General features: G+C 36.5%; 1 protein-coding gene across 1 annotated transcript; it reads right to left on the bottom strand.

Moving 5' to 3' along the window:
* Positions 1-4,196: 4,196 nt before the first annotated feature.
* On the bottom strand, positions 4,197-19,292 carry SERPINB2 (serpin family B member 2). The gene is made up of 7 exons (XM_044657913.1): positions 19,125-19,292; positions 14,926-15,048; positions 11,701-11,829; positions 9,897-10,014; positions 7,103-7,245; positions 4,941-5,105; positions 4,197-4,601 (listed from the first exon to the last, which is right to left on the bottom strand). Exons 1-7 carry the CDS (start codon positions 19,290-19,292, stop codon positions 4,197-4,199), a joined length of 1,251 nt encoding a protein of 416 aa, XP_044513848.1.
* Between the last annotated feature and the right edge of the window lie 871 nt (positions 19,293-20,163).

Here is a 20,163-nt window from a genome sequence, read left to right as displayed (position 1 = left end):
ATTGCAAATGGTTTTTGGTCAGCACCTTCTAAAATTGATGCTCAACTAAATTTAGCAACTTTCAGCAAAATAGCTGTAACCATGCCCTGGCACAGCTCTGCCTTAGATAAAAATAACTTCTTTTTACAGATTATAAATTAGTAGTCTGACTATGTGTTGTACAAAATAATACTGCCATATTTCCTTAGAGTATCCTGTCAGTTGCCCAGTTTGGAATGTTGGAGTTTGCCATGAGCCAAAGTAGGCAGGTGCCATCTTGCAGTTACAACCAGGATATATAAGACCCTGCAGACCTGGAATTGGGATCTTTCACTTCTCATCTTCCCAGCTACCCCTTGGGAACCAAAAGGTGGTTGGTGGAATGTGGGAATTGGATTTTAGGTCAGGTAGGTTTAGATCATAGCAAGCCAATTTGCAATAATGCTCTGATACTCCAATCATTCCACCAGCAGGAGACTAATTTATTCCACTTTCATCTCTGACCCAAGGCTGGTCCTTCAGGACTCAAACAGGAAGTCACATCATCTTTCTGAGATTAGATCCGAAGGCAAGAGTAAACTAGAGTTTAGCTTTACCTTGTCCCACTCTCCTATCTCTCCTTCCTTAGCTAATTAAGTTAAATAAACCCTAGTTTGTTCAAACTTAGAGTGTCCTACCTCATTTCAGTTTTAGTACTGGCTATAGTTTCAATACTCCGGAGTGAATTTAGAGACTCCTTTACTATAGGACTGGGAATACCAAGGACCTCTTCCTGCCAGGCCTCCTAACCACCAACAGGAATCATTTCCTTGTTTGAAGGAGAGCCTTTCTTAAAAGGGTATATAGACCTCACTAAGGGAGAATTGTTTTATCCCTTAGCTGAGTCTGACTTAGGGTATTTGCCATCCTTTGTACATTACCCAGATGTTTCTAGTTAATTACTGGCCCATAGAGCTTTCAGACTATTAATAAGAGCACCAATTATTTATTCAAACTATTTCATTAGCACCCTCATTTTATAACAACTATTAAAAAAAAAAGTTAACATCATGATGTGTATAGATATTTCTCCCTTCCGTGATTACCTATTTTTCAGTTCTTAGTTCCAAATATTTTCAATGATTTCCCAAAGAAGAACATGGGGAAAATGATTATTTTTGCCCCTATATTTGCAATTTTTTCAGTGCAGAGAGCTTTCTGATATGGAAACTCTCTCTATCCTGGGTAGACAGCTACTTATCTACAACTTAGGAATGACTTTATCTAAAATAAATTTGTAGTGAACCTAGTAAAAATGATTTTTTTCCACCTTCATTCAGTAGCACACGTGTAGGAGTGAAGGCAATGGAAGGTAGGAGGCTGAGATTTGGCAGAATATAATTGGTGAAATGATAATGGTGCAAAGAATTAAAGAGGATCAGGCCAAATTGAAGTGGGAGAGTGTGGCTAATACAAGAGTGATGCCTTGGGAGAAAATGGAGGAATTGAGGATTTGGAGGTTATAGGGGCAATCCAGACCATGGTCTGGTGTTAGAAGACAAAGGGAAAGATAAAAATCTGAAAGACTGTAATCAAACAAGGGAATTTCAGGGTTTGTGCACATGGAAATGGTGTGTTTGTGGGCAATGGCAATATCAACGAAATTATACTCTTTGTGTGTGGCTGAGATGGGATGGAGGAATAGGTCACAGGAAATGAGTAAGTTGAGGAACTGAAAGGTATCAGCATTGTGAAAATGGAATGAATGGTATTCCTACTAATTTGAGTGTTCCCTTTTGATCCAGGGACTGATGAAACAATATGGAAAACAGAGGTGACCATACTAGACACAGAGAAGTGCCAGTGATGCCCACAGCCACCCAGAGTAGCAGCTCCTGAGACTTTCTGATAAGAGCAAGTTCCATGTATTTTCCCAGAGCCTACAGCTCCTACCCCCCAATGGCCCTTCCCTCCCTCTGCTTCCCAGTTTGTTCAAATGGCCCAATCCCTAATTGCTGTAGCTCAGCCCCCACCATGTCACTGCTCCTTGCATGGAAATCTCCTTCTCAAAGCCACTCCTGTTACCCCAGAACCACATAAAAGACCACTGAGTTCCCCTAGGGTAGCCAGTTAAACAATTGGCTCTCTGCTCCTCTTGCAAGCTCCTTTACTCAATAAAGCTTTGTTGACTGACTCCAGTTGCCCTTTTTGCCCTTATCAGAATGCATATTGAAGTCTTCTAGTATGAGGGCAGGAGTTGGGAAGGCGAGAAATATTATAAGCCAGGTATTGATCTCCTTAAGGATGAAGAGGAGTGTTCTAATGGCCATAGACATTCACTACCAGGATTTCGATTGTTATAAGGTTCTCAAAGGAGGAGAACTTATCAAGTGATAGAAATATGGAGGGAATCTGGAAGTGTCAGTGGGAAACAAGGAATATTCCAATCCTCCCATCCTGACTAGTGCATCAGGGGAAATGAATTAAAGGGCAACTAGCGCTGGAAAGGAGAGCAAGGGAGGCTGTGTCATCTGGGTGGGAATGGGAGGGAGAAGGAAGTCAGTCTCTGTGACAGCCCAAAAAATGGAAGGAACGGGAAAGGAGAAGATTTAAGGTTAGATACCTACTTATACAGAAATATTTATAGCAGCTCTTTTTGTGGTGGCAAAGATTTGGAAACTGAAGGGATGCCCCTCAATTGGGGAATGGTTGAACAAACTGTGGTATATGATGGTGATTGAATGCTTATTGTGCTATAAGGAATGATGAACAGGATGATTTCAGAAAGAGCTGGAAAGACCTACGTGAACTGATGCAGAGTGAAACAAGAAGAACCAAGAGAACATCATACACAGTAACAGCAACATTGTATGATGATGAACGGTGATAGACTTAACTAGTATCAGTAATAAAATGATCCAGGACAATTCTGAGGGATTTATGACAAAAAATGCTACCAACCTCCAGAGAAAGAACTGTTGGAGTCAGAGGCAGATCAAAGCAATGTATCTTTCATATTAGTTTATTTACAGTTTTATTTTGGGATTTTCGTCTTATATGAGTATTCTCTTACAACAGTGACCAATAGGGCAGTATGCTTCGCATGATAACACACATATAATCCATCTCTGAGGGAGGGAGGGAGGCAATTTGGATCTTATTGTTTCAGAAAATATATGTTGAAAATTGTTATTGCATATAATTTAGAAAATAAAAAAACTTTGAATAGAAAAAATAACTCCTTTCTTGAAAGGTTATTTTGAGAATGAAATATGATATTTATAAAAACACTTAGCAGACTGCTTGGTACATAGCGAGTACTAAAATAAATATTTATTCCCTTCCCCTTTTAGAATGTTGTCTCTCCTTTTTTTAACCCTTACCTTCTGCCTTAGAATTGATACTATTTATTTGTACCAAGGCAGAAGAGCAGAAAGGGCTAGGCAATTGGTGTAAGTGACTTGCCCAAGTGACACAGCTAGAAAGTATCCACCTAGCTTCCCCAGAATGTTAGCTCCTTGAAGGTAGAACTGTCTTTTTCTTTTGCTTATGTATATAAGCCTAAGCACAGTAGCTGTCATTGAGTCAGGATTTAATAAATCTTTGTTGCCTACCTACTTGAAAAAAAAATTACATTATTAATGCTCAAAGGCCTAATGAAAATATAACAAACAAATAATTTCATTGACATTATTTATATTTGTTTTGTCATTTTAGTTCTACACACAACTCTATGCTGATATTAAAAATCTACATGACATATATTTACATATACTGTAGTTTGATTTTCCTTCAAAATTGTTTTCTTTGTACATTTTAGTTGTATTAATTCTCCCCTGGAATTGGTGAAAGAGGACATTTTCTAGTCAATAACTGCAGGACACAAAGTCTAAATACATTATTAGCATGTTACTTTTCCTATTGGCAGACTGTGACTCCATCAGTTATGTATTCAGTAAATGGTTGTTAATATTTATAAAATACCATATCAAATAATAAACAACACAAGGAAAACTATACTCCAAAATAAACTAATGTTCATCCTACTCAAATGTGCATATCATTCCTTCCATTTCTATTAAAGTGATGAGAGCAGTTAATCATTTCTAATCTATAAAACTTGCCCAGAGAAACAGGAACACAATGAAAAGCCTCTGGGCTTTTGCACTGCTAGATAACAGTTTTGAGGTTTGCTGCTCATGGTGTAACATCCTGTGCAAAGACAGGATATTTCCATTTTAGGGGGAGCAGAATCTGCCAAAGAAAAGGATAGTATTGGTTTTCTTATGTATGATAAAAAAAAGGAAAGGATGATCTGCAACCACCTGGAGTCCAATATGGCCAGTTCGTCCTGTCATGACAGCCCCGGTGCCAGCAGCTGCCTCAGTGCCCTCTTCATTGACCTCTACTGAAGCTTGGTGGAACACTTCAGACAGAAAGAGATCGTTACTCTCTGACATTCCTGAAAAATTGGCTTGAATTTTGCTAAATGCATCATTCATTCCCATGCTCTGCAAGATGGACTTTAATTCATAATTCTTTTCCATCTTGAACTTGGGCAGAAACACATGAACATCATTACTCTCCATTGTGGCCATGTTTATCCATGCAGTAAGTTTTTCATAGGTTATTTCTCTTTCTAGCTGTAGACACAAAAATAAATACAAGATACATCAGTGTTTTTTAAAAGCCTCTTAGTTGTAGTGTTTAAAATGCATTCTTCTACTTAAAATAATTTTAGCTTAGTATCATGGGAATGAAAAGAAGATTTGGGAACCATGTAAAATATTTGCAGGAAGATAGAATTTACTGCATTTTCCAAGACATTTTATTTAAGGTTTTGGATAAAAGTTTCAGTAAAAACTTTTATTTCATGTAACATGATTTCCGAACATAACTTCAGACATACATTTTCTAAAAATAAATGTGATCATCTTATTTTTTAGCATTGATCATTAAGATTTAGGTCCTAATTGCCTTACCTGTTCCAACCCAGTGGAAGAGTCAGCGATTTCATCAGGAAGCAGGACAAACATGCTGATTTCACCAGCATAGGGGATTTCCACAATCTGAGACTTCAGCTCCTCTATGTAGCCAAGGTGCAACTTAGCTTGAAGGTACATCATCTGTACAGGTTTACGCTCAGTCTAAAATACAATGAAGAGAAATGTGATGTTTGAGAATCAGAATATAAATGAAACACATTAAACATTTTATATTAAACATCTTTTCATTATACTGCTATGGTGAAAGTCTAACTGATATCCAAAATCTGTAGGGACCTGATACAAAACTTTAAAGTTAAAAGATGGTCTTTCCTAGACAAGTGATCAAAGAATATGAAAAAAAGAAGCGAGGTGGCACAGTGGACCTGGAGTCAGAACAACCCAAGTTCAAATCTGACCTTGGGAAATTCTTAATTGTGTCAGTAAAGACACTTAAACTTCTATCTATCTCAGAATCTTCATCTATAAAATGAAAATAATAATAGTCTCTACTTCCCCAGGTGGCTATGAAGATAAAAGGAGATATTTTGAAGTGCTCTGCCAACCTTAAAGTATTATATCAGTAAGAGCTGTTGAATAGGTTTTGAAAAATTTGCTAATTATTCATGGTTATTTGAAGAAATGCAAATTAAAGCAACTTTGAGTTACCACTTTGTATCCATCAAGTTGGCAAAAACAGAAAAAAAATCAATGGTAGAGGGGCTGTTAGAAGCCATTCATGCTACTTCATTACTGGTGAAACTGTGATTTGGTCAAACCATTCTGGCTAAAAACTGCAGTTATCTAACAAAAATTATTCAATTGTTCATATAATCTGACCTAACAATCTCAGAACAATGTGTATACCTTCAAAAAGCCTAATAGCAGTAAGAAAAGATCCATGGAAATATCAAAATATTCACGACAGCATTATTTGTAATGACAAAAAGCTGAGGAAAAATTGTGCAATGGTCAAGTGAGTTTTAACTTATAGCTATAAAATAAAATATTAGTTTACTAGAAACTCTGAGGAACTTGGGAAGATTTGTAAAGTGTGAACAAAACAGAGTCAAAGGAACACTATGAACAAAGACTACAACTATGTAAATGAAGACAATGTGTCAGTACAACAAAAATCTGATGAAACACAAGTGGCAATGTGAACTGATGTTAATGGGCACATCTCGCCTTTCTGTTAACAGAGTACTAGAAAAATGAACAGCAAAATAGCCTATTAAATTCTTCTGGGGGGGCAGATTTTTCTAGGAATGTGTTTAGCAGTATCTATAGTGTCAATCCAAAATTTGTCTGTTTCTTAAAACCGATAAAAAAGAATATGAAATTGGACTGACATGTAAGTGAAACACACTATTTTGAAACCAAGAGAACTGTGATCTAACCAGAGATAGTCAACTAGAGATGGTAAAAGGGGAAATTGGACCAAGACCCTCAGGTTTAAGGAGGGATAAATTCCCTCCTTCAAATAAAACAAAATGTCTTATTTATTATTATGATTAATTAGTGTGATATTGGCAACTTAGTGCATGACACTTGGAAGTTTTGTAATTAAAATCTACCTAAGAAGCATTTATTAATTAACTATATAAAAATACTTTGCCATAAGAACTAGAACTGCAAAGCTTTGGGTTTTTTTTTTCTTTTTAACATATAAGATCTCTGCCTTCAAGGCAGTTAAAGTCTTTCTAATAGAAGTGGGGAGACATAGGCATGAATAGCCATAAGACATGTCAGAAGGTGATGAATTTGTGGAATGAAGGAGTTGAACTAAGTCATAACAAAGGGCTACGTCTAGCTCCAAGGCCTATGAAAAGCTCAAAAGAGAAGTTAAGCACAGTTTTTCAAGGAGAGATTCCTTCAAGTTGCAAGGATCCTGAACAGCTTCAAAGATGATAAGTGACCAGACTGAGTCTTGAAGGAAGGGGATGTTAGGATTTAGCAGGCAGAACTAGGACTGGGGAATCCATCTCAGGAGTGAAGGTGGGGAGAGATACTAGTAAAGTTAAGAGGTGTAAAAAGATCAATGGAGAAGGCAAAGTTGTAAAATGTATAAGTAGAGAAGAGTTATATTCTCTGTGTTGGTCTATTTTCCATTCTATAGGTTATAATAATGTGATATGAAATCTTATATTTTTCCATACCAAGGTTACTCGAAAAGGCTGTGGTCTCTTTGCTTTATTCTGGAATGGAGTTTTCCATTTTCCTTTGAAGTAAGCAGCATTAACCAGGACCAACTTGGTGTCACTATCCACAGATCCCTCTGGTAACAACTCTGGAACTTTACCTGTACAGAAGGTTATACACTTGATGAATTATTATAATAAGCACCATCTCATTCTTATTATCTTTTTTTATGGGTTCAGATAGAAATGGTTCTAGGACATGTCGCTATTTAGGGACTATCATGAAAGTAACTAAAATGACTCTTTTGTAATAAAATAAGGGTATTGAGATATAAGCTCATCTTATTTAGTCTCACTGAAAATAGAGGACAATTCTAGTGGCAGGATTAGGAGAGTGACACGTGGCATTCTCTTTCCACATAGTTTTGTTTTCTTTTGCTAGGTCTTCATGATTAGAAAGAGTTTTAACCCATGTAATTTGGAAATTAAGAATATTGGAAATGACAAATTGATCTTAAATTTTTATGACTCACTGTTATACCTGGGCAATGATGGGCAATATCTTTGTACGTAATGATTTAGTTCTAGTATAGTTTATTTGGTGAGTTCTAAAGGAAATCTAAGGGCTTGTTTTTGTAAAACAAAGATTTATTGTTTATTTATAAAAGTTAGTGAGGTTCTGGTGTATAATTCTAGTCACCCAACCTTGTCTTTCTAGATAATCAGTAGGTGATAAATTTTTGAAACCTGCAGAGGAAGAGTAAAGTAGCTGTGTCCTCTTGAGTATTTCCAGTGACCATCAAATTAAAAGAGCCTGTTAAATTTTGCAAAGCTTTTACCATTCCCTTTCTCCCAACTCCTGAAATCAAAGATGCTTTCTAGGTGGTGGTGGTTGTTGTTGTTGTTGTTTTTTAAGGCTTGTTAAATCCCAGATAAAATGAGAAAAATTATTTTAAGGTTTTATTTCTCCACCCAATTTCAAAAGGTAATTTTAACTACAATTAAGATTGTGCTCTCATATTTTTGTGATTGGAACAGGGTACCCAGAAAGGAGAAAGTGAGAATTTCTTTAAAAGGATGGCCCTTACCTCCCAAAATTCCTGGCACCAATATCAGGGATAGAAAATTAGCCATTAACTGATATACACCTGAATTGGGGCAGTGGAAATGGGATTATAATGGAATAAATAAAATATAACTCACCAGCAAACATAATTAGGTAACTAATTTACATCCACCTAATCAGGGAGCTAGCAACCAAATAAGGGAGGAATTTTTAAAAATGTCTTATTTCTGTAATTTCTCTCTTATTTCACCTAAATCACTCAAGATGTGATTTGAGCCTATTTTCCCTTGTTCTAGCTTTAGTGAGATGGAAAGTCATCATCATTATAATCATCCTATGTTTGAAAACTTTTAAGTCACCTCTTAATATTTCCTTCTCAAAACTAAATAATCCCAGGCCTTTATATGTTATAAAAGCACATGTGTGTTCATTTCAAAATTTGTTCTGTGGGGTCAAAACTATTTTAATAATAATAATACTAATATGTTATTTGTCTATTAAAATATTCTTCCTTTTTCCAACTACATATCAGTATGGGTCACATTTTCTTCATATACTTCAATTAAAACAACATAGCGCAAAATTTGAAAGTAGAAGCAAATTTTAGAATGCAGTTGTATTTCTTCTTAAGCTAAATATTAAAGAAAATGTTTGAAAACTTTGCAAATCTCTACTCCACTAATTTTTGTTGTTGTTGTTCTGGAAAATAGCTTTAAAAATGAATGTTATTTATGTTAACATATAATAGGTTTATTATTTTTTAAATGAACTAGTAAATGAATACTTTAAATGTATGTTTTCATTTTGAATGCAGTAAATATTGATAAATCAAACTCACATAAATAAAAGCTCTTTGGAGTCCTCAATTATATTTAAAAGTGTAAAGGACTCCTGAAATGAAAATGTTTGAGAACCACTACTTTGAATAAAAATTTATATACTGCCACATTCACCAAAAGAAAAAAATATTGAGTTGGTCTTTGTTTTTCAATTCAGCCAATCAACTGAGGATTCATTAAATTCCTGCTATGTGCTAGGTACTATTCTAGGGACCAGGGAAACAAATACAAAGAACAAAACAATCTTTCTTTGCAAGGAATCTGCTTTCCAAATAAAATATCTGTATCATAAATACAGTTTCTTCAACTATAAAAGTGGTATAGTAGCACTTAGCATAGTGCCTGGCATATAGTAGGTACTTAATAAATGCTTCCTTCCTTCTTTCCTTTCTTCCTTCCTTCTTTCCTTCCATCCTTCCTTCTTTCCTTTTTTCTTCCCTCTTTCCTTCTTTCCTTTCTTCCCTCTCACCCTTCCACCCTCCCTTGTTCTTCCCTTCCTCTCTCTCTTTCTTTTTCTTTCTTTCCTTCCTTCTTGATTTCCTTCCTTCCTTCCTTCTTGATTTCTTTCTTTTTTCTCCCTTTTTCTTTCTTTCTTTCTTCCTTCCTTCCTTTCTTCCTTCCTTCCTTTCTTTCTTTCTTTCTTTCTTTCTTTCTTTCTTTCTTTCTTCCTTCCTTCCTTCCTTCCTTCCTTCCTTCCTTCCTATTAAGCCCCTGTTAAGAACAGAACACCATGCTAGAATAGATGCAAAACCCAAACTCTCTTTGCCCTAAAGAGCTTTACATTTTATTCAGTGAAATCTGTTGAATTAAATTTCAAGGGAGTGAAAGTCAACTTCAAATATGTGTAAAAGTATCAATGAGTCATAGTTTTGTATTTGGAAAGACATCACTAGGAGAATTTTCCTACCTTTTGTCTGAGTTTCAACCCAGCTGTTGATCTCCTTTCTAGCTTCATTCGCATTTTCTTGAAAGTTAACAGATTGTGGTTCAGCAGAGAAATATTCCTTGCAAAGCCTCAGGTATTCCTTAAAAGTAAAAACATCTCGAGGTTCATATGTTTTTTCTCTGATCAGACCAGAGATAAAACTGCAAATCCTGGTCCTGTCCTCAAGGTTAGGAGTTATGAGGATTATAACATAAATATCTGCTAAGGCTAATTGGAAGTGAGGATGGCAAAGGTGTGCAATAGACCAAAGAGTATGCAGGGTAGCTGCCTACAGAAGTCTTTCCCCTAGGAATCTGAATATCTCGTTCCTCTTGCCACCTCCCTATCTGTTGTTTTTGGTTCTAATAAAAACAATGATAATAATATTTTTATAGTGCCTACTATGTTCTAGGCACTGAATTAAGCACATTTACAAATATTTTCTAATTTGGCTGTTAAAAGAAATTTGACAGGTAGTCGCTATTATTATTTCTGTTTTACAATTGAAAAAACTGAGGCAAAGAAGGGGGGGTGGCACGTGACTTGCCCAGGGTCACACAGCTAGGGTGTAATACAAAACTGGATTTGAAATCAGTTCTTCCTGATTCCAGGCTCAGTGCTCTCTGCACTGCACTCCTAGTTGTTTCTCTTGATTGACTGTCTTGGACATGCAGGATTACAGAGGGGAAGGGAGACTGAATATTTTATGGAGAGAGAGAGGATAGCTACAACTAAGTGAGAAACAGTGTTCCCTTCTTCTAGTTTCCTTACTCTTTGTCATGTATAATGACTATAATCAGTAGAAGAAGCAATTTGGACACAGGTATGCAATTACCAGCTGTCATTACTGAGTTTATTTAGGGTTGGAGCAGGGAGGGAAGATATCTTTTGAGAGTCTTGTGGAACTCTGGCCACCTACCAAACAGGCTGAGAAAACTCCATCTTTACTCATATTTAGTACAATTAAAAAAGTGCGAATGTCAGAATTTAATTCCAACAACTTTGCTTTCAATAAAAGGTACTATAATGGTTTATAGGAACAAAAAGAGTCATTCCAAAAAAATTATATCTAAGTATGCTTATCAGGATATCAGTCACTAGGTAGTAAGGTTACAAAATCTATTATTTGTATGCAATGAATTTCTTAATCCAAAAGGCCTGTTCATGTTTTCTAAAATTTTATCATAATGATTTAAGTATTTTCCGTACCAAAATACAGAAATGAAATTTTAAACATGTGAAATGAAATGGAAGCTCTGCTGAATTTATACATTCTTATATAAATAGGAAAGGGACTGAAACTTTGATTTCATTCTCATAGGAAACTCTCAGGTAAAGAAATTACCTCTATAAAAACAGGTTGGAGCCCTCCCTACAATTGTAGATTTAGAAAGAAATATTGAAGCATTAAGTGAATTGTCTAAGTAAGGTTCCACAGCCCATATATATCAGATGTTGGACCCAAGTCTTCTGGGCTTCAAGAGCTCTTTATCCATTATACTACACTGCCCAGAATAATCTAGAAATACTCAAGTATAAAAAGTTGGAAAAATATTGGATATATTTTAATTAGTCTAACTCTATAGCGGAATGAAAAGATTCTATGTAGAAAACTCTTGCGTCAAATAGGCTAAAATTTCCTCAGGCAAATTCATGAATAGAATAAAATTTTTGGAAGCCATAATTAATCAGTTTCCCCCTAAAATATATGTCTCTTATGTCTCTTTTTTCCTTTCTGTCTTTCTCCTAAGGGACTAGAAGTTTCTATGGGATAGACTTCACTTACTTCCCTGAATTTTGAGGACTTCTCTCCAAACAGCTTATTGACACTTTCAAGAAGATAATCTTCTGAAGGTAGGTTGATAGCAGTACTGATATTCTTGAAGGAGGAGAAGATTTTGTTTTCAGCTTGTGCCTTTAAAAAGAAAGGAAGGAACAAGAACAAGAACAAGAAAAAGAAGTTATTTTTAATATACTCCATGACTTTTTTTTGAGCTGAACAGAAAAGTTTACATTAATACTTTTTTTCACCAGAGATATCTTTTCTTATTATACTTTGGAAAGAATAGGATACAGTGAAGTAAAGTTTAAAAATATGCTTACTGAAGTTATGGCTTGGCATTTTACTGTAGAATACAGGATAAACACTGAAACAATTGCAACAAGGACAGATAACATGCAAGAAAATAAAAGTTAAGAAATCTTTCAAAATTTATATAATTTTTGAATTCAAAATTATATAAGTCCTCTGAACCTCTAAGTACCCTGAAGTTTTACCTTATTGAATTGTCAAATAGCTTAAGCAAGTTATTACCTCTTCTAATGTGACCCAGTTCCAACTAAGGAATATGCCACACACAAGAGGATCTGCCTTATAGATACCAAAATGGTACTTATAAATTACAGTTCTCCGCTTGCAATCTCTATATAAATAGGATTGATGCCTCAACCTTGATCTATGGGAGGTGGGAGTCCTTTCTAACAGTTCTATGAAAAGTACAGAAATCCTGAGGGTATGAATTTATTTCTTTTTTGAATCACAACATTTATAGTTTCCAGGGGTCACAGATCCAGAGTCGTAAGGGACTTGTGAGGCCATCTACTCTATTTTCTTGTTTGTTAACTGAAGAAATTTAGGTCCAGGAAGGTTATGATTTTCCTAAGGTAATACAGAGGCAGGATTTGAACCCAGCTCCTTTGACTCCAGAATCAGTACTCTTTTAACTATAACAGATTGCCTGCCTTTGAGGTCTTCTAGTTCAATTGCCTTGTTTTGAAGATGAGGAACCTGATGCCTATTAAGGGGAAAAGATTTGCTTAATGTTGCACAGATGGTAAATTGTGAAACTGGGATTCGAGTCCAGGTTCTCTGATTCCAAATCCAGAGTTCTCACCACTACCTGATGCAATGCATCAGAGTTCCCTTTGCTGCCTCAAGCAGTCTAGACTTCCCAGAGATGGATCAGCAGCAACATGTCAGGGCTCTCAGGAAGGAGTGATAGTTAATGATTCCTGAGGGGTTCCACTGGAGCTGATCCTATTCACAAAAATGCTCACAGGGACAAACCCTCCACTTTGTCTTGGTGCTTGTCTAGTCAGTAGAGAGTGACAAAATGGGAACATCTCCTAGCCAGCTGAAATATTGAGACAGAAAAAAGAAGAGTGAACTAGAATGCTGCATTTGTGCCTAGAGGACCTGGCCTTTTGTACTTTGTAAAATTCCGTCTTCTACCTGAAACCTTTCTCAATCCCTCTTATGTCTCTAGTGCCTTCCCTATGTTGATCTTTTCCAATTTTTCCTTTATGTAGCTTGTTTGCTCATAGTTGTTTGCATGTTGTCCAACCAATTAGACTATGATGTCTTCAAGGGTCAGGAATATCCTTTGCCTTTGTATCCATGTGGCCTGGCACATAATAGTCATTTAATAAATGCTAAGTGTCTAACCTAATGCTATTTATATGACTTTGGGACTCAGTTTTCTCATCTGTAAAATGAGGAAATCGGACTGGAGTATCTCTAAGGCCCTTCTAGTTCTAAGTCTAAAATTCTAAGAGATGGGATAGAAAACAAGGACATTTTGGATAGAGAGGGCTCCTTTCTTCTCCCCCAGGTCCAAGGCACCAACTCTCTCAACCTGCCTAAGGCTTTCAGCATGTCTCTTTCACCCATCCCAGAGCCAGAAGACACTCTGGAACGCACTGGGAATTTCTGTGCTATCAGAGGACCTTTCCAGTCCTAACCTACTCTCCCCGAAGGTTTTTGGGTTTGAGGTTTTTGCTGATTGTTGTTATTTCCCCCTCCCTTCCATAGTTTTCGAAGTCAGTTCATCTGATTAGAAGGCCTTAGAGCACTGGATTGATGCCTGGGTTGGATTGTTGTCTAGGTCTTCTACTTGGGTGTCACTTAGGAGACTCTGTAAACGGCGCTTTCCTTCTTGTCCTTTACTCAGTCTCTTTTCTTCCACTTTACCTCATTTTCTTCATCTCTAAAATGATAAGTTTGGACTATATGATCTCTATGGTCTCTTCCAACTTTTAGACGCTGTGATCTCACTGAGATCATAATCAACCTAGCAGAAAACTCTAGTTACCAGGAGACCGGCCTGGCTTTTAACCCAGGTTCTGCCACAAACTCTCCATGTGAGCTAGTCCTTCTGGACTTTGTTTTCTTCGTCTATAAAATGAGGATTAGAGATTCCTCATTTGGATCCTTTAGACTGAAAAAGCATCTCTGTCTATGAATCTAGGCAGAATCACATTCAATGAAATTTGAATGGTTCTCTCGACCTTTTGTTTTTCTTTCCAAAAAATAAGCCACCTTTAGGCTTATTGTATTTTAAAATGTCTTAAAATATTTTATTGAAATGTCTTTGGATACATGATTAAAAATCTACCTTGGCGTTTCCTGTTTTAAACACAATGGGACATTTTAGGTGTAATTCAGCAAATATACAAACATTCTGTATGACCATACAATCAGAAATGCTTCAGAGGATCAGAGGTAGGACTAGAACCCACATCTTTCTGGCTCTCAGGCAACTCTCCATCCACTTAGTCACAGTTCTCCTCACCTTCATGGTTGGCAAAGTACTTTGTTTCCATTGTTCCATCTGATCCACAAGAAGACCCCAAAGAGGCAGTTTAATTTTGTTATCTCCATTTTACAGCCTCAAATTACATAGCTAGGTAATAAGTGGCAGAAATGAAAGGTAAATCCAAGTCCCCAACTCCAAACCTCTCTTTTTATTATACAGCACTGCTTCATTATATCCTACTTTACATCTTATGGCCTTACTATGCCCATTTATAAAATGAGAATATAGGAATACATGATTTGTAAGTTTTCTTCATTCCAGTATTTTCTATGATCCATTCGTGTCAGTATTGATGGATGGGATAGGGAGGAGGAGTGATAAAGGAAAGAGAGGAAGAAGGAGAATTGCAGAAAGGAAAGGAGAGAATTTGGGTTGAAGAGTCAAAGCAGAGACAAGTTGGACAGAGCATGAGGTACCTTCTGAATGGCAAGAGGATAGTGATTCTTCTGAGTTTGCTGCATCATCCCACAGTCCATATAATTATTTGTCCTCAGAGGAATACCAACCTCATCTCCTCCTGTCTTAATAAGCTGAAGTGCCTGTGGTCAGAAATAGAAGAGAGATGGCTTCAGAGAAAGTAAGTGTATTGTGTATTAGGCACCAGCAGGATGTTCTAAAGAACTTGGCTCACTATTACCCTCCTCTATATCTTTATGTTTACTCCTCTCTTTTCTAACCTATTGTATTGGGGAAACAATTATAGACATCAAACACTCATTTTCCTCTTGTTCTCCTGGAAGGTCCTAAGCAAAATAAACAAAGCTTATCTTTAGGGCTGCCTCCTATAAGCCAAAATCAGTTGTCATGTCACTGGTGATTTATTCCTTCTGATCAGCATCTCCTCATGTCTTGCCTTGGCCCCATGGAATCATTTCAACCTTCAGCATTCACAACTGTCAAGTGGAAATTCTATGTATCTAGCTCATGATGCTCTTCTGGTTAGGGACTCAGAAGTCAAGAAATTAATTTGAAAAATTCATTGATTGGCAAAATGAATAAATGACATATTTTAACCAGGGTCTTTTGGGACCTACTTTAGTTATCTAACATGTTAGTGACTTCAATAACGGGAATTTCCAGACTCCAGAAGATAGGGCATGGAGCTTTTTCTTAATAGGGGGAGAGATTTCATGGCCCTCAAACAAGAATATGTTGGAGCCACCTCCAAAAGAGGAGAGACGAGTGTTAAATTTTCAGCATGAGCATTTATATCACAGAAACTGACAAATGCTGTAAATCAGAGCTTGGTTTATTGCTTTGTTGATCATTTAAGCTTAAGGAAGTGATGGAAAAAATGTTAATACTTCAAATTAAACTTAAAAAACTGTGTTGTGTATACATTTTGTTTTTCCTGGAGAGATAGTCATTAAATATTTACCAGGAGGCTTCTGCCTTCAAATCACATTTTATAGATTTTGGCCCACTATCTCTTGGATTGGGACTAATCCTGCTCTTTGGATTCTTCCTCCTGATTCAACAAAATCAACATCCTCCCCTGAAGATTCACCGCTCCTGACTGGAATCAGAATTATCTTGTGTCATGTGGAAAGTAGTTTAAGAAAGGAACTAAATAATCTGAAGAATAATAAATCTTCCATAGCTAGAGCTGGCCTTGGCCTATCTCCCTAAGTCTCTGAGGCCCAAAACCTAAGAGTAGAGCAGTTATTTCTTGCCCTCTCTCCCTACTCTTGCTTTCTATAAAGTTGTTTACTCTATGGGCTTATAGGATAACCTACTTTCTCTCTTTAATGAGGAATATATAAGAACAATAATGTTCAAATGTAAAAATAACTATTCTGAAAATTAAGAAATGCCTCTCCTATAGAGTTGTTCCAAAAATCCCCAAACCTTTTCCTAATCACTGACTAATTGTAACACAGAGAGACACTGCTGTGTCCAAGCTGACCAATGATGAAGTGAACAGGAATGGAATTTTATTTTCAGTTTAGTCACTAGATTATTTCATTTTAGTCTCTGCCTTTCTTAAAATTTTCTCTGAGAAAGAACTGATGGGGTCTTTCATATCAGTGTATTTATCATTTTATTTGGGGGTTTTGGTTAATGTATGACTTTGCTCTTATAGCAATAATCAATATGGAAGTTTGTTTTGCTTTACAATAAAAATAAAATTTCTCTGAGTGAAGGATGCAAAATCAACAAAAAAAATCCATGAATACAAAACTGTAACTATAACTATCACTGCCTCTATAGAACCCCTTCTGTATTATAAAACCTTTTTATTGGTATGGAAGAAAGGGGTCCCATGGGAGGTGGGGGGGGGGGGTTGCTATGGATCTAACCAAAAAAGGAGAATACTTTTTTAGAGATGAAAAAAACACTAAAAAGCCTGTAAAAATTCCTAAATTATAATGAACAATATGAGCCCTAGGGAACTAAGAAGGAAATTCACTTTTTTTCTTTTCAATAGAAAGATGGCATCTATGGATAGAGATAAGTTTAAAATGCACGGGGGGAAAATTAAGAAACAAAAGAGTATCAACATTTGACACCACAAGTGTTTAAGGGGGAAAAATGAATACTAAGATTTTTTTTAAAGGTAATGATATTTTTAAAAAAATTTTAAATTTTAGATGTTTTACTGTGACTGATTTTAACATTTAAAATGGAGACCTTGATATTGCTTAAGCCTAAATTATTTTCTGTTGAATTTCCTTATTTTTTTTAGGGCAAAAAGGAAGAAGCATTACAAAATGTTACTGGTCTAGGGACATTGTGCAAGTGATCTTTGTGCAATTCCCTGCATTTAAACAAAAACATAATCAAGGAAGCATTAAATTTTGACATAATTAGATGGGCAGGGTCCTTTCTATTTTTTTTTTTTTTTAGGCAATGGGGGGTCAAGTGACTTGCCCAGGGTCACACAGCTGGGAAGTGTCTGAGGCCAGATTTGAACCTAGGACCTCCCGTCTCTAGGCCTGGCTCTCAATCCACTGAGCTACCCAGCTGCCCCCTGGTAGGGTCCTTTCTAAATGGGTCAATGTGTACTAAGGAGAAATTATTTTCCAGGAGAACTGTATATTATAGGAGAGAAGCAGGGCTGAATTAGAAACATATCTGGTGTACATGGAATATCAGTTCCTGCAGCTAAAAGAGTGAAATAGGTATATTTCCTGATGTATCTGTAATTATTATGTTAATGAAGTAATGTTCACTAACCCAGAAAATAACAGTGTTGATTCTAAACTTGTTCAAATTGCCCAATCCAGGTCCTATAATATGCCCCAAGTTAAGCTGGTTAAATCTCTGTTCTCTATGCATAGGAGAGTTTGCTATATGGGTCTGTGTCCATTTACCAAGACCAAGAAACAATGAGTTGGAAACAAAATTTTGTCCAAATTTTACCTGGAGTCTACCCTAGTCTGCTCATCAGGAAAATGGGTATATAGCTATAATCTCTTTCTGCTTCTTCAGGTGATGAGAAGAGTCAAATAGCAGAATAAAGAAGTTATCTATATACAATTCTTTCTTTTCTTTCTTTTTTTTTTTTAAATTCTTAACTTCTGTTTATTGGCTCCTAGGTGGAAGAGTGGTAAGGGTAGGCAATGGGGATCAAGTGACTTGCCCAGGGTCACACAGCTGGGAAGTGTCTGAGATCAGATTTGAACCTAGGACCTCCCGTCTCTAGGCCCAACTCTCAATCCACTGAGCTACCCAGCTGCCCCCTCTTTCTTTTAATAATGAGGAGTCATAGGTCTAAGGACATTGTGACTTGCCCATGATCATATAATTAGCTCTGGAGTTGATACCCAGTCTTCTGCCTTGTAATCTCAGACACTTTTAACTACAGTATAATGTCAACAGATAATAAAAGATATTTAACAAAAATAAGGAGCTATAAAATGAAAAATATGTTATATTAATGGACCTAAACACAGGATGAAAAAAAGCATGGATGAAACACCTTAAACACCACTGTAGTTTTGGATGAAGTGTCTGAACTGAGGATCTCAGAGGATCATAGATTTAGAACTAAAACAGATTCTACAAGCTATATAGTTCAACCTCTTCATTTTATAGATAAAGCAGGTAAAGATCAGTAAAGCAAAATCATTTGTCCAAGGTCACTCAGGGAATAAACAGCATTGCTGGGATTTGAAGTCATGTCCTCTGACTCCAAATTAAGCATTCCTGACTGTATAATTCTCTTTTTCAATGGAGCTTGCATTCGTTCAACTATTTAATTATTTAAGAAATATTTTTTAAAATCATCCATCTTTAGCCTAGCATAGTGTCAGGCTTTTCATATATTAGTTGACATGTATCAAGGCACATGGTTGAATCCACATATTAATATTTTCTCTTTTACCTTTTAAGTAGATAGAATCAACAAAATGAGAAATCAAGCCCTGAGTTACCCCATTTGCCAAAATTTGAGAGTTGGCTTTCTTGAGCTGGTTCAAGCTGGCTCCAGCACATCCCTGGATATAGCTGAATATTTGTAATAACAGGAAGGGTTATAACAGGTTTCTGCTTTATCCATATTTGATGAGCACTGGCTTTATTTCTGGTAGGCCAGTGTTTTTCAGGATGATAGTGGCTTTGTCTTTACATAGTGACCATACAACCATAAGAATACAATGCAAGTCAAACTTACCTCTGCCACCTGCTTTGCTGTTCTACCCTCAGAACCCAGCAATAAAAGGGTCAGGGTAGAGGAGATGCTCCAAGGGCTATAGAAGATATTCTGATTATTATCTATTTGATTCATATGCTTGAAAAAGTTGAGGGCAAATTCCATGTTTGCTGCCTGCACGGCCTCCATTGTTTCAACCTAGGAAAGAAATGAAGTGGAGATGGAAAAAGAAAACTTAAGAGGTGATTTTGCTTTCTTTGTTGCTGTTGGCAATATCAACTTAATATAAGCACCAGGCAGGGTAATCATGCCATCTTTGCTGCTTGTAGGATAATAGGATTAGTAGGAGAAGGGGCCTTGGATGTCCTTTAATTTAGCTCCCTGATAGAATAGGTTAGAAAACTGAGTTCCAGACAAATGAGATGAGGTCACAGTGGTGGTAAATACCAGCTGAGACAGGATTTGGATCCTATCTGACTCTAATTTCTCTCTCTACATTCATCACACAAGACTTCTGTCATACACTCTGCAGTCCAGTCAGACTGGCCTATTTCCTGATCTCCATGACCGAAATGCCCACCCTCCCCACCTTCCTCTCTTGGAATCGGGAGTTCCCTTCGGTCTCATTCCCTCTAAGAAGTCTTCCTTGATTTTTCCCATTTACTAATTCTTCTCCTCAAAATTACTTCCTGTTTGTTCATATAAGCTATGGTCAGTGATTGTAATGGAATATTAATTATTGTGCTATAAGATATTATGAGAAAGAGAATTTCAGAGAAACCTGGAAAGACTTACATGAACTGATGCAGAGTGAAGTGAGCAGAACCAGGAGAACATTGTACACAGTAACAGCAATACTGTACGATGAACAACTGTGAATGACTTAGATATTCTCAGCAATACAATGATCCAAGACAATCCCCAAGGACTCATGATGAAAAATACCATCCACCTCCAGAGAAAGAACTGATGGAGTCTGAATGCGGACCAAAGCATACTAGATTTCACTTTTTCTTTCTTCATTTTTTTTTTTTTTTAGTTTTCTTCCACAAATTGACTA

The sequence above is a fragment of the Gracilinanus agilis genome, chromosome 1, assembly GCF_016433145.1.
Source record: "Gracilinanus agilis isolate LMUSP501 chromosome 1, AgileGrace, whole genome shotgun sequence".
Lineage (NCBI taxonomy): Eukaryota > Metazoa > Chordata > Mammalia > Didelphimorphia > Didelphidae > Gracilinanus > Gracilinanus agilis.
The sequence above is the reverse complement of the archived record's forward strand: the minus strand, read 5'-3'. Positions and strand labels throughout refer to the sequence as shown.

Bases quoted from the DNA above. Each gene is read 5' to 3' on its own strand.
- SERPINB2 (XM_044657913.1), bottom strand. From the start codon at position 19,292: ATGGAGGCCGTGCAGGCAGCAAACATGGAATTTGCCCTCAACTTTTTC. The intron at 7,246-9,896 runs GTAGGAAAATTC...CCTTCTGTACAG, and splicing joins GGTTGAAACTCAGACAAAAG to GTAAAGTTCCAGAGTTGTTA. The intron at 4,602-4,940 runs GTAAGGCAATTA...TTGTGTCTACAG, and splicing joins CTTCCACTGGGTTGGAACAG to CTAGAAAGAGAAATAACCTA.